Consider the following 15,733-nt stretch of genomic DNA (forward strand, 5'->3'; position numbering starts at 1 on the left):
CCACCAGCTGGCCCACACAGGATCTAAGTGCACAGCTGCAGACCCCATTCAAGTCCATCCTTTTCCTTGAGTTTACTCTCGGAAGACCTGGTTCTGTCGGGGCAGGAGACACCATGCCATCGGCATTCTGCTCAAACTGAGTGTGGACAGCACTGAACATGTCAGGGAGGCATGGATTTTGTCTGCTATCCTTAAATGCTGAATGCCAAAGCAGTATTTTTCCCTCCCTCATTGTGAACAAGTCTAATCTGAGTTTAACATGAACATCAAAATGCATCACTCCATTCCACAGCTAAGGATCCTGAATCTTCTTAAAATCTAGTTTTGTGGGTATAACATGGTATTGACAGCTCTGGATAAACACGGTCATGCTGGATCAAAGGTAAAGACACTACCACTGCACAAGAGCTCCCCCACTTAAGTAATTACATATTTTTCAATTAACTCATTCACCATTGTTATGATACACTTCCAGAAGAGGTGGGACCTGAACCCAGGCCTCCTGGCCAAGAGGTGGGGACACTACCACTTTACTACATGAGTCCTGACAAGTATTTAGGTATCTAGTTAAACAATGCCCTTCACCTGTGCATCATATCATTAACATCCATTAATGCCCAGTTTGTTCCAATCAATCTTCGACTATTCCCCGTTACCCAGTTGTGTAAATGATGCAGTCATTCTTTTCTTTAAGTTTCCTCACAATGATTAAACTCACTTGTTTGCAAAATGCTTACGTTCACAGAATTGATGCTGATCACTCCATGTCCCATCATGCAGACAGGTGCTGTGGTTTAATCCCCGAAGAATGTACCTGATCAAATAAATTTAGAATTATCAATAGAATTGAACAAAACAAGAAAAGACAATTAGTAGCCTGCAATTCACCACAAGTTTCATTCATTTAAGTCTCAGTTTTAATGTTGTCACCAACAGAAATTGTCAGGAATACAGCAGTGGAGAAGAGAGGAGTGAGGCATGAATTTCTAACTCCTCCCATTTCCCTCTACCCGTGTTTCCAATCTCATGGCACTGTGTGCAGATATGCAACTCCTCTCAGATAAAGGGGAACTGGAAAATGGAGTCATCACTGTACAGCTGTTGCACATTTGGTAGCAATGCCGAGAGAAACCCGCCCTCTCGATCTCAGTTTATAATGACACGGTGAGAAAGAAGTGCAGGAGGTTATATCAGAAGATGTTCTGGTTTTCTTTGGAGGAAAAGGAACTTTAAACCCTACCATCGGCCTTTTTACTATTCATACTTGTGGAGCTCTCCACACATTCTCCTTCATCCCAGTGACTACAGGACAATAGTGTTTCTTATTTTCAAGCAGCAAAACACTGGTTTATGAGTAACCATAAATCCTTCAATGTATTGACTTAAAGTTTTACTTCTAGTTTAGAATTTGTAGAAGAAATAAAGGTTTAACAAAATTATTTTCCCAATAATTTATAACAACCACAGAGAGAGATAAAAATAGGTTATTTCTACATCTTTGTGCGCAAGCCATTTACTAAATAATTGAACTGACCAAAAGTAACATTTAAATAAAAGAGAGATAATGATATTCTCTGTGAATTAAATCCCAATATTACTACCACTTAAATTGACAAGGTGCTACTGATGAGTGAGATGTCCAAAAAAATTTAAAGTAATAAAAATGAAGTGATGACATATAGTGGTTTGGAATAAGCTGTTGTAATTTATATTCTCACATTTTGAAACACTTCAAAGTTTTAATGTCTCGACAGACATTTTGGTGCTTCTTCTATTCTTTTTATACAGAACCAATGAGTTTTCTAAAATATGTGGGCTTGAGGTGACATTTGATTAAATGGAAGCAGTACATATTGGCAACTCTATTTTCACGTCACAGACTGTGTATTGAAAACAGATCATCTTCACCTATATATAAAAGAAAGTAACCACAAATAATGCAAGAACCAACTTTCCTGTCAGTAGTAGCCAAGAATGCTAATTTGTCAAGTGTAAGTGACAGGAAATGAGGCAAGAAAAAGTGATTCCTACACGAGGGGCAAGCCAAGTGATCCCAGGGAAAGCAGGTTGCTATGACTACTTGTCAAACATCCTGCGTCAAGTTGCTTTGCAGACACCAAAATTAGCCTAGTTGCTGGGATACCCAAGATGGGATGAAAATAGAAGATGCTGTAAACATTCATTAATTCTTCAGAACTGTTCTAATATAAGGGCATCAATCTGTTTCTCGCTCTATAGGCACTGTTAGGATTGCTGCATATCCTCAGCATTTTCTGGTTTTATTTCAAATATCAAACACTGTAGTATTTTGTTTTTATAAGGTTGAATTAGGCTTCAGCCTGAGTGTAGAGTGGACTAGCCAGAAGACCCTTGATCATCTTCCTCAATTCCTCAATCCCATCCCAGGAATTGTTTCGATCTTGACGCAAGTGACCTTGGTGGCTGCTGTTCCCCTACAGCATCCATAAGTCAGCACCAGTCCCACAGCTGCTTGCTTCCCTTATTTCTGATGTATGGATTGATCAAACCATGAACTTATAGTGGAACAAAGCCACTTAAGTTGAGCCAGCTCACCACATTTGGACATTTTGTGGACCTGTACACTTTGCATGCATTTTGTTCGCTGTTGTTCAGCAGTTCCCTGTCACTCAGGGTGGCTCTATGGTTAGCACTGCTGCCTTACAGTGCCAGGGACCCAGATTTGATTCCAGCCTTGTGTGACTGCGTGGAGTTTACATGTTCTCCCTATATCTGCATGGGTTTTCCATGGGTCCTCCAGTTTCCTCCCTTTAATATCTTTTATTAAAGATATTTAATTCTTGGCCATTCTTGTGTAAGTTATAATAAATATTTGTACATGTGTCTGCATCTCTTAGATCCCCTTTATTATGGTCATTTTACTTTAGATGTCTTATCTCAGAACACAATGGCTGTTGTTGTATTGTAGCTGCATAAACTGGAAATAAAATGGCCTCATAATGCAGTATTATTGTCTAAATCCTTTCAATAAATTTGAAGTTACTGGGAATAAATCCAAACTTAAAATCTTGAAAATTAGTCTTTTTTTAATTTCTACTAAATTGTTTTATAAACAGTACTAAATAGATATCTGTTTATTTATTTTTGTATCTCAATTATATTTTGACTGATATACTGTATTCTCAATAATTCAATATTTTCCTGCCTTCCTAAGAACTTAATGGATAACTCACAGCATCATCTCATGGAAACACTCTATAAAAAGAAAGGAAGCAAAATAATTTTATCAATAAATTTCAGGTCGAGAATCTGGATCTTTTGAATAGTCCCAATAAGAGACAAATTAAATGAACTGTTACAACTTAATCATTGTAACACAATTAAAGATGGAGTTTATGTAGTGATCAAGTCTAACAAATAAGCAGATGAATGAAAAATATACAAAAACTGCGGATGCTGGAATCTGAAACAAAAACAGAAATTGCTGGGAAAACTCAGAAGGCCTGGCAGTACCTGTGGAGAGAGAAAAAAAAACAGAGTTATTGTTTTGGATCCAGTGACCCTCCTTCAGAACTGAATTTAGCTGAGAAAAGATTGATATATATGGTGAAGATGGGGTGGGGGAAGAAAAAGGAATAAATAATAGTTGGGGGTGAAGTCCAGAGAGAGAGAGAGAGAGAGAGAGAGAAAACAGCAGTGGGGCAGACAAAGAGATATGTCAAGGTCAGCCTGGGAGAATCAATATATGGGAATGGGGACCACTAGTAGTTGACAATGGATTGGTTGTGATAGCAGCCCATGTGATGACAAGGCTTTATGAGTGGGGGTTGCAGCAAGGACATGGGATAAAGTGCTCAAGCTCTAAAATTGTTGAACTCAACATAGAGTCCAGAAGGCTGCAGAGTTCCCAAGTGGAAAATGAGGTATTGTTCTTCCAGCTTGTGCTGAGCTTTGGTGGAGCACTGTAGCAAGTCTGAGAGAGAGATGGCAAGGGAACATGATGGTGTGTTGAAGTGGCAGGAAACCAGAAGCTCTGTCATTTTTGCAGAAAGAAAGCAAGTGTTCTGCAAAGTGGTCACCCAGTATCCATTTCATTTCCCCAATGAGCAGTTCACATTGTGAGCAGTGAATACAGTAGACTAGATTGAGTGAAATGCAGTAAATTGCTGCTTCATGTGAAAGATCGAAGGCCTTGGACAGTGAGAAGGGAGGAAATAAATGACCACATTCTGTGACTGCATGGGAAGATGCATTGGGAGTGTGGGGAAATGTTGCAAGTGGAGGAGGAGTGGACCAAGATGTTCCAGAGGATTGGTCCCTGTGGAATGCTGACATTGAGGGGAATATGTGCCTGGTTGTGACATCTCACTATATGTGGCAGAAATGACAGCTAATTATCCTCTGAATGCTAGTGGGATGGTAAGTGAGGACTGGGGGGACCTATCACTGTTTTGGGAGGGAAGATGGGAGTGAGGGCCAAAGTGCAGGAGATGGGTTGGACATGGCTGAGGGCCTTATCAAGCACGGAGTTCGGGAATCTCTGGTTGAGGAACAAGTTGGTCATTTTGGAGGCTTCCTTATCGAAGTTGGCACTATCGGAACAGTTCAATGGAGATGGAAGAACTGGGAGAATGGAATTGAGTTTTTAAAGAAGCAGGGTGTAAGGATGTAGAGTCAAGGTAACTGTGGGAGATGGTTGGTTTGTAGCGGATATTGGTGGCCAGTCAATCCCCAGAAATGGAAACAGAGATAACAAGGGAGGAAAGGGAAAAGTCGGAGATGGACAAGGTGAAGGTGAGAACTAGCTGGAAATTGGAAGCGAAATTGAGAAACTTTTCCAATCCTGGACAAGAGAGGGAAACTGCACCAATTATGTCATCGATGTACTGGAGAAAGAGTTGTAGATGGGAGCCCAAGTAGGACTGGAACAAGGAATGATCCACATTCCCCACAAACGGACAGGAATAACTGTACCCATGTCCATACCTTTAACCTTTAACCTGAAAAAAGTGGGAGGAGTTATAGGAAAAGTTGTCCAGGGTGAGGACGAGCTCGGCCAGGTAGAGGAGGCTGGTGGTGGATGGCCTTTTTTCCAGAAAGAAGCAGAGAGTCCTGAGACCATCCTGATGGAGGATGGACATGGAGAGGAAATGCATGTCCATGGTAAAGGGTGAGCAGCTGGAGACCATGAACTGGTTACATTAGTGTGGAAAGAGGCCCTTCGGCCCAACAGGTCCACACCGACCCTCCGAAGAGTAACCCACCCAGAAACATTTCTCTCTGACTTAATACTATGGGCAACTTAGAATGGCCAATTCTCCTGGCCAGCACATCTTTAGTGAAAATAACCAAAAGAATTGCAAGTTGTAAATGGGAGGCCTTGGACAAAGGAAGAAAAACATCAAATCAAAGTAGGAAGAGAAAAGTCCCACAGGGCAGGAGTAGGCAGGAACAATGAGTCTGCCCTGTCTATCCTGTTCATTGGAATTTGGGAAAAAGGTATAATGGGCTGTGCAGGAATTGGGAGACTATGAACTGAACCTCTGAAGTTTGCTGTGATGAAACTGTGAGCTCACTTGTCTGATCAATGATGACTCTCTCTGAAGGTTGGAAGTAGAGCAACTCCAGGCAGAGTTGCTAAATCCTGATTTAAATATTACTCATGAAAACTCTTTGATGAACAGATCTTGAGCTTAACTGAACAGATGAACCCATATTAAAATAGTTACTGTGGAATTATTGTAGTACATTATTAGATAAGCTAGGACACTAGAATGTATGTAACATGGATTTCAGCTTGGAGATTCAAGTTAAAGGTCTAATTTTGGATCTTTTACTGGCAACTGAGTGGCCAAGTTAGGTGGCACAATTCTGAAAGAGGACTTGGAAAGGGGAATTGATGCATAAGGAATGAAAATCTCAACAATGTTGCCAATCTTACGCCTGACTGTTTTGCTATTTTGCTGTTGCATGTCCACGACACTGTACCTACCCTGCATTGCAGCTGTAGTAGACCTGTTTCCCAAATGTTAAGTCTGTTACATGCATTTCTCCATTTTCCAGCACTTTTGGCACATGACAAGGTCTGGCTTTTAGGGGAACACAAAACCATGAAATTCAGAATTAATTTATATTTTTTTTGCACATTACCAACAAATATATTTATTCAACACATGCAGAATATTTGCTCTCTGGGTGTAATTATGTAATTTAATCCAGATATCCTGGCAAACATCCATCATAATGTTAAAGAATCTTAGACACTTCTAATACACATGGCTAATACTGGCTGCAATTTTGCTGTTGCACTCAAAGAGCACAATGTTGACTTTTCTAAAGTGTACCTAAATGTACATTGTTGGAGTGAAGGAGAGGCATTAAAGCTCCTCATCATGCTTGTGATACGTTAGAACTTGAGATTGCTCAGATATGTCAATGTCAGGGAGAATTTAGTCATGATATTTCAGATCGATTCTTCCTAAAGAGGAACACAGAAGAATCAGATGTTAGAGTCATAGAGATGTAAAGCATGGAAACAGACCCTTCAGTCCAACCCGTCCATGCCAGCCAGATATCCCAACCCAATCTAGTCCCACTTGCCAGCACCCGGCCCATATTCCTCCAAACCCTTCCTATTCATATACCCAACCAAACGCCTCTTAAATGTTGCAATTGTACCAGTCTCCATCACTTCCTCTGGCAGCTCATTCCACTCTCTGTGTGAAAGAGTTGCCCCATAGGTCTCGTTTATATCTTTCCCCTCTCACCCTAAACCTATGCCCTCTAGTTCTGGACTACTTGACCCCAGGGAAAAGACTTTGCCTATTTATCCTATCCATGTCCCTCATAATCTTGTAAACCTTTATAAGGTCACTCCTCAGTCTCCAATGCCCCAGGGTAAACAGCCCCAGCCTGTTCAGCCTCTCCCCATAGCTCAAATCCTCCAGCCCTGGCAACATCCTTGTAAATCTTTTCTGAACCCTTTCAAGTTTCACAACATCCTTCCGATAGGAAAGGGACCAGAATTGCAAACAATATTCCAACAGTGGCCTAACCAATGTCCTGTACAGCCGCAACATGACCTCCCAACTCCTGTACTCAATACTCTGACCAATAAAGGAAAGCATACCAAACATCTTTTTCACTATTCTATCTACCTGCGACTCCACTTTCAAAAAGTTATGAACCTGCACTCCAAGGTCTCTTTGTTCAGCAAACCTCCCTAGGACCTTACCATTAAGTGTATGAGTCCTGCTAAGATTTGCTTTCACAAAATGCAGCACCTCACATTTATCTGAATTAAACTCCATCTGCCACTTCGCAGCCCATTGGCCCATCTGGTCCAGATCCTGTTGTAATCTGAGGTGACCCTCTTCGCTGTCCAGTACACCTCCAATTTTGATGTCATCTGCAAACTTACCAACTGTACCTCTTATGCTCGCATCCAAATCATTTATGTAAATGACAAAAAGTAGAGGACCCAGCACCGATCCTTGTGGCAGTCCACTGGTCACAGGTCTCCAGTCTGAAAAACAATCCTCCATCACCACCCTCTGTCTTCTACCTTTGAGCCAGTTCTGTTTCCAAATGGCTAGTTCTCCCTGTATTCCATGAGATCAAACCTTGCTAATCAGTCTCCCATGGGGAACCTTGACGACCAACTTACTGAAGTCCATATAGATCACATCTATCACTCTGTCCTCATCAATCCTCTTTGTTACTTCTCAAAAATCTCAATCATGTTTGTGAGACATGATTTCCTACACATAAAGCCATGTTGACTATCCCTTTCAACCATGTGGGCCTGTATTAAATTTTAAGTTGAACATGCAAAGTAGGTTATGTTTTAAAATAATGTGAGAGAGAATTGCAGGTTTGGCTAATCCTGACTTAGGTACTAAAAGTGAAAAGGTGTTCAAATTCTTGGCACGTCTCCTGTATTGCCTAATAAGTGAAAATAACTCATCCTAATTTTCACAAAAAATTTCTGTAGTTCCAGCATCCTGTTGGCTTGTATACAGTTCAGGTTCTGCAATAAACTGAGAAACGATTAAAGAAAAATGTACTATGTTTGGAAATTGAACTCATAGAAATTAGAGTTGAAGATGGAGATGTCACAGGGCAAGTTGACACTAGGTACACGGACACACAAGATGGCCACCGAGGCGTCAGTTTGCCAACTTGACACACAAGATGGCCACCGGATCGCAATATGGAGAGAAACAGCAGAGCAGATAGAGACACTGCCTGGGGCCACCAGAATGCCAGTACAATGTACTCACAACCCAGCTGATTAGTTTAAGGCGGGTGGGGGTAACGAACACTGCCCACTGAAGTGTCTGGGGCCAGCCAACACCTCTTATAGAAATGCTAACGGCTTGATACAGATTCAATACGAAACGCTAATAGCCAGGTCTGCAGTAATCATTCTTCTCAGGAAGAGCGATTAGTGCCCATTACTACAGCAATGGACTTCCATGCTGACATTGAAACTGACAATGATCATGCGGAAATTAACAAAGGCTGCACTGGAACTGACAAAGACTATATCAAAACTATCAACGATTCTGCAATGATTGCCATAAACAAACCATGTTACAAAGACAATAATCTCATCACTGACTTATTGTATCACAAGATATATAAAAGTTTCTTGGTATGTGCTCTGAATGGAGGAAAAACTCGCAGCTGACCATTGTGCTGTCGGTGTCTTTCTGTCCCCAGAGCTCTGGTATTTCCTTGTGCAATAAACTCTGTCACTGAACTCCAATTCTGACTCTGAGACTTGTGTTTTTCCCACAACACAGTAAAACACACTATACATTTCAGCTTTTTCAAGAGACAATGGCTGTGTTACTGATTGAATCCAATTGAAGGATTCAGAGGCTTTAAATAGAGAATTAAATGCACCTGAAAAATAGATACTCTAATGTAATTCATGAGATTGGACAATATATTAAATCTACATTGCTAAAGCTTTGCTCCCATTACTGATTTGAAAACTGTTTAGTGGATTTCAGCAGTCAATTTGAATAAACCTCCAATTGACTGTGACATCCAAAGGTGCAGTCTGATGTCAGGATCATCCAAAAAACATCTGTATGAAAAAATCAACAATTTTCAATTGATTCATTTCATTAATTTTTCCATTTTAAAAATATAAAAAGCCAGCAAAGAAAGCTAAATACCTAAAAGTAAAAGCAGTACCTAATGAACACAGTCCACAGATTTCTCAGCAACAAACCAAAACAAGCAGACAAAATGCATCCAGAAACCCTAGCCACTCTTCCCTACATCAAAGACATCTCAAAAATGACACCAGACTACTCAGACCCTTTGGCATCATGGTAGCCCACAAACTCACCAACACTAAAACAGCAGCTAATGAAGCTGAAAAAACCTATACAGACAACAAGCAAAACTAATGTTAATTACAAAATATCGTGCAAAGGCTGTAACAAACGCTACGTTGGACATACAGGCAGAAAACTAGACATGAACATCAACTAGCCACGAAGTGACATGACCTTCTCTCATTAGTATCCTTACATACAGATGAGGAAGAACACCATTTCAACTGGGACAACACATCCATTCTAGGACAAGCCAAACAGAGACACGCACGAGAATTCCTAGAAGCATGGCATTCCAACTGGAACTCTATCACCAAATACATGGAGTTAGACCCCATCTACCACCCCCTGACAAAAAGATCTGGAAATTACATCACCACAGGAAACGATGTCACCACAGGAAATGACATCACCGACCCAAAGAAACCCAAACAAATAAATAGAAAGCAGAAATTATTAACAAGGCTTCACCCGGAGGCCCACTGAAGATGTTGCTAGTAGGCGATGAAACGTCTGGAAATGCACCTTCCAGCTCAGCGAGCAAACCTACATCCATGAATTTATGTCCCATTATACTGAGTCAAATAATGCCCTTTTCTCATTAGATGTTGACTAAGAAAATAGTCCAAATTCAGGAAATTTAGTTCTTTCCATTGAAAATTCTCAATGACCTTCCTGCTGTTCAGCATCTTTAATAGTAATGTAACAGATCACTTGGTGTTACGTTGCTTAACCCAAAGTTATTCTGTTTAGATCACACTTCTGTTATAAATTTACACACTGCTACTTGCAGTCACTTTTTACCATGGAATTGTTACAATGCAGCTGCAGGCTATTGGCCCATCATGTCTACACCAGCTCTCCAAATGAACATTTCACTTAGTGTTATGTACTTTTAGCAATGAATTTAGTTTCCTTATTCTGTTTCTGCCAATGTGCATTAATGTACACCCATTTTACCTTGAGTTCCATTGGTTTTGTAATTTTTTTTCCTTTTTTCTTTGCTTTTCCACACCCAGTTTTAATTGCCATTTTCAAACTCTTTTACTCACACACAAGTATCTAAAAATGTATATTTCTTTTCAAGTACTCTAATTTTGCAGCCTTGATGTTGCCCTCCCTTCCTCATCCAGTCTTATTTGTTTTAAATCCTCCCCTAGTGCTCACAATATGCTTTTCGTAAGTTATCCCTAACTCTTGAACTGGCCCTAGTGCTCCAGTGAATCTGAATTTTGCATCAGCCTCACTTCCCTAGTGCAGCTTCACTTCATTTCACTTCATTGTCCATATAAAAAGTCCTATACAGAAAGTCATTTTGTGTACATTGATCTTTTGTTAAAATGTCAATTATAAGTAAATAATGACAATACAAAAAGAAGTCACTCTATCACAGAAATGCATGTTTAAATAAAATATGCAATAAGACAATGCTAGTTTATTTAGAATAATCAGTCAATTGGACAACTCTGAACACATAGTCTCACCCGAACATCAGTTTCTGTGAAAGGATATTATGGAGAAGGAGAGAAATGAGTTCAAGAACTGGTTTGTTTTGCATTTGAGGGATTGTAGGCTTTTCCTGAATACATCCACCATTAATAGGGGCACATATCTCTAAATTCTTAAAGTGTCTTAAAAAGTTCATCTTGAATTTGCAACAACCTTGATGTTTATAATGTTAAAAATCGTACAACACCAGGTTGTCGTCCAACAGGTTTATTTGGAAGTATTAGCTTTCGGAGCACCTCTGCTTAATCAGGTGGTTGTGGTCTGGCGCTTCGAAAGCCGGTGCTTCCAAGTAAACCTGTTGGACTGTAACCTGGTATTGTGTGATTTTCAACTTTGTCCACCCCAGTCAAACACCAGCACCTCCAAGTCATGAGGTTTGTAATGCCTGAAGTTGTGATCTTTAACACTTAACTCCTGGAAATCTTTCTGCAGGTCCTCAATCTTGTTCCTTCAGATGTTGTTGGCTTTGATACAAAGCAGTTGAGGTTACTTCTCATTTCAGGAGCTGCAATATCTGCTTTATTACCCTGTTCCAAAGATATCTAACCATTTACATTTCATGTTTGTGGTTATAGAAGTCGTTATCTCCTTCTCTCATGATTGAAAATTCTGTTGTCAATATGTTGCTGTGCTTACCTCCCTCCTCTGGGCACCCACCCTTCCCACAGTTTCATGGCTACCATCACTCTTAAATTTTCATTGATGGAAGCAGATATTACGTATTAAAGTTTATTATTGTGATAGTTTTCCTCAAGAGACCTCAGACTTCATTCATGAGGGAGTTCTTGTGGAAAATGTCTCCAATGACATTCACTCAAGAGCCTACAAGATTCACACAAGATTCACAACTGTCTTCTATTGTCACTTCACCAAAACAAAAGCAAAGAAAATAATCCTCTGATTGAAATAAGAAGAGAAAATTTCTGGAATATACAGCAAGTTGGACACATCTGTGTAGAGGGAAAGAGACAATGCTTCATTACATCAGATGTAATTACAGCAAATTACAGCAAATGTTAGGAGTATAACAGATTTAAACAAGTACAGACACATAGGGAGGATAGGAAGTTCTGTGGTAGAGTAGCAGGTGGAGGGAATGACAAAAAAGCAAGCTGGATGGGAATGACACAAGGTGGAAACAAAAGATGGGTCCAAAGAAGCTGTAAATTGAATTTTGTATTCAATTGTGGCACTTGGCGTCACTGGCTAGGCTAACATTTATTGCCTGTCTCCAGCTGCCTTTGAGAAGATGGTGGTGAGCTGCCTTCTTGAACCATCGCATGCCCTTAGGGATTTTGACCCAACAATACAAAGAGAACATCGATTTATTCTAAACTCAAAACGGTAAATGGCTTGGAGAGGAACTTGGAGGGGAATGGTGGTGTTCTCATGTATCTCTTGCCCTTGTCTTTCCAGGTGGAACTTGTCATGAGTTTGGAAGGTGCTGCCTAGGGGGTCTTGCTGAATTTCTGTAGTGCATTTTTTAAATAATGTACACGGCTGCACCTGACTGTTGGTGATGGAGGGAGTGAATGTTTGTGCATGTGGAGCCAATCAAGAGGGCTATTTCATCTTGGATGGTATCAAGCTTTTTGAGTGTTGTTGGAACTTGACTTATCCATGTAATTGAGAGTATTCCATTGCATTCCTGACTTCTGTCTTGTATATGGTGGACGGACTATGGGCAGTTTGTAAGTGAGTTATTCACTGCAGTATTTATAGCCTCTGATCTGCCACTGTGTTTATATGACAGGTCTATAGTAAAAAACAGAATACAGATGGCATCATGGTAGCCCACAAACTCACCAACACACTAAAGCAGCAGCTAATTAACTTGAAAGACCCCATATAAACAGTAAGCAAAACTAATGTCATTTACAAAATACCTTGCAAGAACTGTAACAAACACTACATTGAACAAACAGGCAGAAATCTAGCCAACAGGATACAGGAACATCAATTAGCCACAAAAGGACATGACCCACTCTCACTAGTATCCTTACATATGGATAAGAAAGACATCACTTCGATTGGGACAACACAAGCATCCTAGGACAAGCCAAACAGAGACATGGACAAGAATTCCTAGAAACTCTATCAACAAACACATTGACTTGGATCCCATTTACTGCGTCTGAGAAAAAGAACAGGAAATGACATCACCATGGGAAATAACATAATCACAGGAAATGACATCACCAACCCAAGGAAACCCAAACAGAGAAATAGAAAATAGGCTACATCACCAATGCTTCATCTGGAGGCTCACTGAAGATGTTACCTAGTATGGTGACGAAACGTCTGCAAATGAACTTTCCAGCTCAGCGAGCAAACCTACATCCAGAACCTCAACCTTCAAAATTCAACTACGACTGTCAAACCTTCCTTCTCTATCTCTGGGCATAATTACACTCTGCATTAGCCAAAGTCTAGGAAGCATACACTATTAGGTATTCCTCTCCATTGGGCTACCCATGAACTAATATTACTCAAATGTCATACAGAGTAACACATGTCAATACCAATTTCACTTGAGATCACAGTGTGTCAATAGTTTAGAGGATGACAGCTGTTTTTACATTTCCCTAAAAGCTATGGCTTGGCTACGCAACCATTTCCAAGGCTGCCCCATTTTAAAAGAATTGATGCAAATATGCCAGGATGGCTATGTATGAACTTTCTGTAATAGTTCACCAGCCCAAGCTTAGGTCTGGTACAGACATAGGAGCCAGGGCACCTTTGATTGTCTTCACTTTATCTTCCAACCAAGTTGTACCCTTAATCTATAAAAGTTCCCTGGTATAGGTTCTTAGTCTAGCCAGGGTCTTGCATAAACGTAAGGTTTGGAATCCAGCACTGGTATCAACCTCCATTAGAACTGGGTGACCACTCAATGTTTATTTTGATTATCTCTGATTTGGATATTGCTAAGTAATTTAACTGTTCCCAACCAGATGTAGGTGAACTTTCCAGGGTGTGCACTATGAACCCTTCCTCCATTTAGGTCCAGTGGGATTCTTACTGTTTTGAGTCCACATACTGGCAGCAACTACAATGACTTGCCAGCCCAAATGCTGAAGAAAATGTTAACCGTTTGGGCTGAGAGGTAACTTTGTTTTGGGATTTTGCTGTGGGCTGATCAAGAGTACTGCTGTTCAGGATATGTCTCTTGTGAAGCTGAGCAATTGCCTGCACTCAAGTATTGGTCCCCAAGCTCAGTCAGCCTGGTGAGGGTGTCCACTTCCATTGGAATACCTTGTAACTCATATGCTCCACATGCTGTATTTTCCAATGATAAAGCCAGTTGTAGTTCCTGTTCGAAGTCCAGCTGGGTTTCAGCTAGTAGGCACTTCTGCATGAATACATCATTAATCCCACATACCAAACAGTCACCCAGCATCTCATGAAGGGTAAACCCAAAGTCATACTCATCTGCCGGTTGTCTTAATCTAGGCAAAAATCCTAATACAGATTCCCTTAGCTCTTGAACTGCTGAGTATAACTGATAGCATCTCAGAATTAGAGGAGGGTTTGGGTCCTGAAATAAATCCATCAACTCTTGAAAGGTTTTAGTATCTGGTGTCTCAGGAAATATTAGGCTTCCAATAACCCAAAAGGCTGTGGGTCCACCAGCTGTCAACAGAATTATTTGTTGTTTTTCATCTGCCCCAGTGTCATTTGCCTGGAAAAAATAATGCATCCTTTCCATGTACCGGGCCTAGTCTTCAACAGCAGGATCAACTGGGTCAACTTCCCAAACAACAGCATGATGCCAGAAATGCTTACGCCAACTCAAAGGTGGCTGTTGCAAGTGAATTTCTTGACAAGTCTGCTTTTCCTTAGTCAATACTGAAATGGGATCAGGTAAACAGCCCCGATCAGGGAACTCATATTCCATGAGATCTAGCTGACTGAACTCGTTACAATCACTTCAGAGGAAATCAAATCAGCTGATGACTAGCAATAGGATACTGAGAAACTGTGGAATAGACTGAATTATCAACGGCACTGTCTCTCACCTCACCTTTAGGATTCAGTCCTTTTGTCGAGCACTTCGATCTGCAGATTCCTGCAAATGCTTCAGCCTTCTCTTTGGTAATGATATACTGGGCTTTCCCATTGTTGAGGATGAGGATATTTATGGAGCTTCCTCCGCCAGTGCATTGTTTAATCGTCCACCACCATTCATGACTGGATGTGAATGCGGCAGGACTGCAGAGCTTAGATCTGATCCATTGATTGTGGAATGACTTAAAGTCAGAGAGTCATAGAGATGTACAGCATGGAAACAGACCCTTCGGTCCAACCCGTCCCATGCCAACCAGATATCCCAACCTAACCTAGTCCCACCTGCCAGCACCCGGCCCATATCCCTCCAAACCCCAACTATTCATATACCCATCCAAATGCCTCTTAAATGCTGCAATTGTACCAGCCTCCACCACTTCCTCTGGCAGCTCATTTCATACACGTACCACCCTCAGCGTGAAAACGTTGCCCCTTAGGTCTCTTTTATATCTTTCCCCTCTCACCCTAAACCTATGCCCTCTAGTTCTGGACTCCCCGACCCCAGGAAAAAGATGTTGTCTATTTATCCTATCCATGCCCCTCATGATTTTGTAAACCTCTATAAGGTCACCCCACAGCCTCCAACGCTGCAGGGAAAACAGACCCAGCCTGTTCAGCCGCTCCCTGTAGCTCAAATCCTCCAACCCTGGCAACATCCTTGTAAATCTTTTCTGAATCCTTTCAAGTTTCACGACATTTTTCCAATAGGAAGGAGACTAGAATTGCAAGCAATATTCCAACAGTGGCTTAACCAATGTCCTGTAGAGCCGCAACATGATATCCCAACTCCTGTACTCAATATTCGGACAAATAAAGGAAAGCAT

The 15,733-nt window shown here is 40.9% G+C and overlaps 1 protein-coding gene across 1 annotated transcript in view; it reads right to left on the reverse strand.

Annotated features, from left to right (window-relative positions):
• The window catches only part of LOC132827941 (beta-2-glycoprotein 1-like), a 48,857-nt gene that overhangs the window by 14,342 nt on the left and 18,782 nt on the right, over positions 1–15,733 (reverse strand). The window contains exons 2-4 of the mRNA XM_060844787.1: positions 8,673–8,808; positions 5,972–6,068; positions 738–814 (exon numbers count right to left, since the gene is read on the reverse strand). Of these exons, the coding sequence (XP_060700770.1) occupies positions 738–814; positions 5,972–6,068; positions 8,673–8,808 (310 nt within the window). The remainder of the gene's footprint in view (positions 1–737; positions 815–5,971; positions 6,069–8,672; positions 8,809–15,733) is intronic.

Source organism: Hemiscyllium ocellatum, chromosome 25 (assembly GCF_020745735.1).
Source record: "Hemiscyllium ocellatum isolate sHemOce1 chromosome 25, sHemOce1.pat.X.cur, whole genome shotgun sequence".
Lineage (NCBI taxonomy): Eukaryota > Metazoa > Chordata > Chondrichthyes > Orectolobiformes > Hemiscylliidae > Hemiscyllium > Hemiscyllium ocellatum.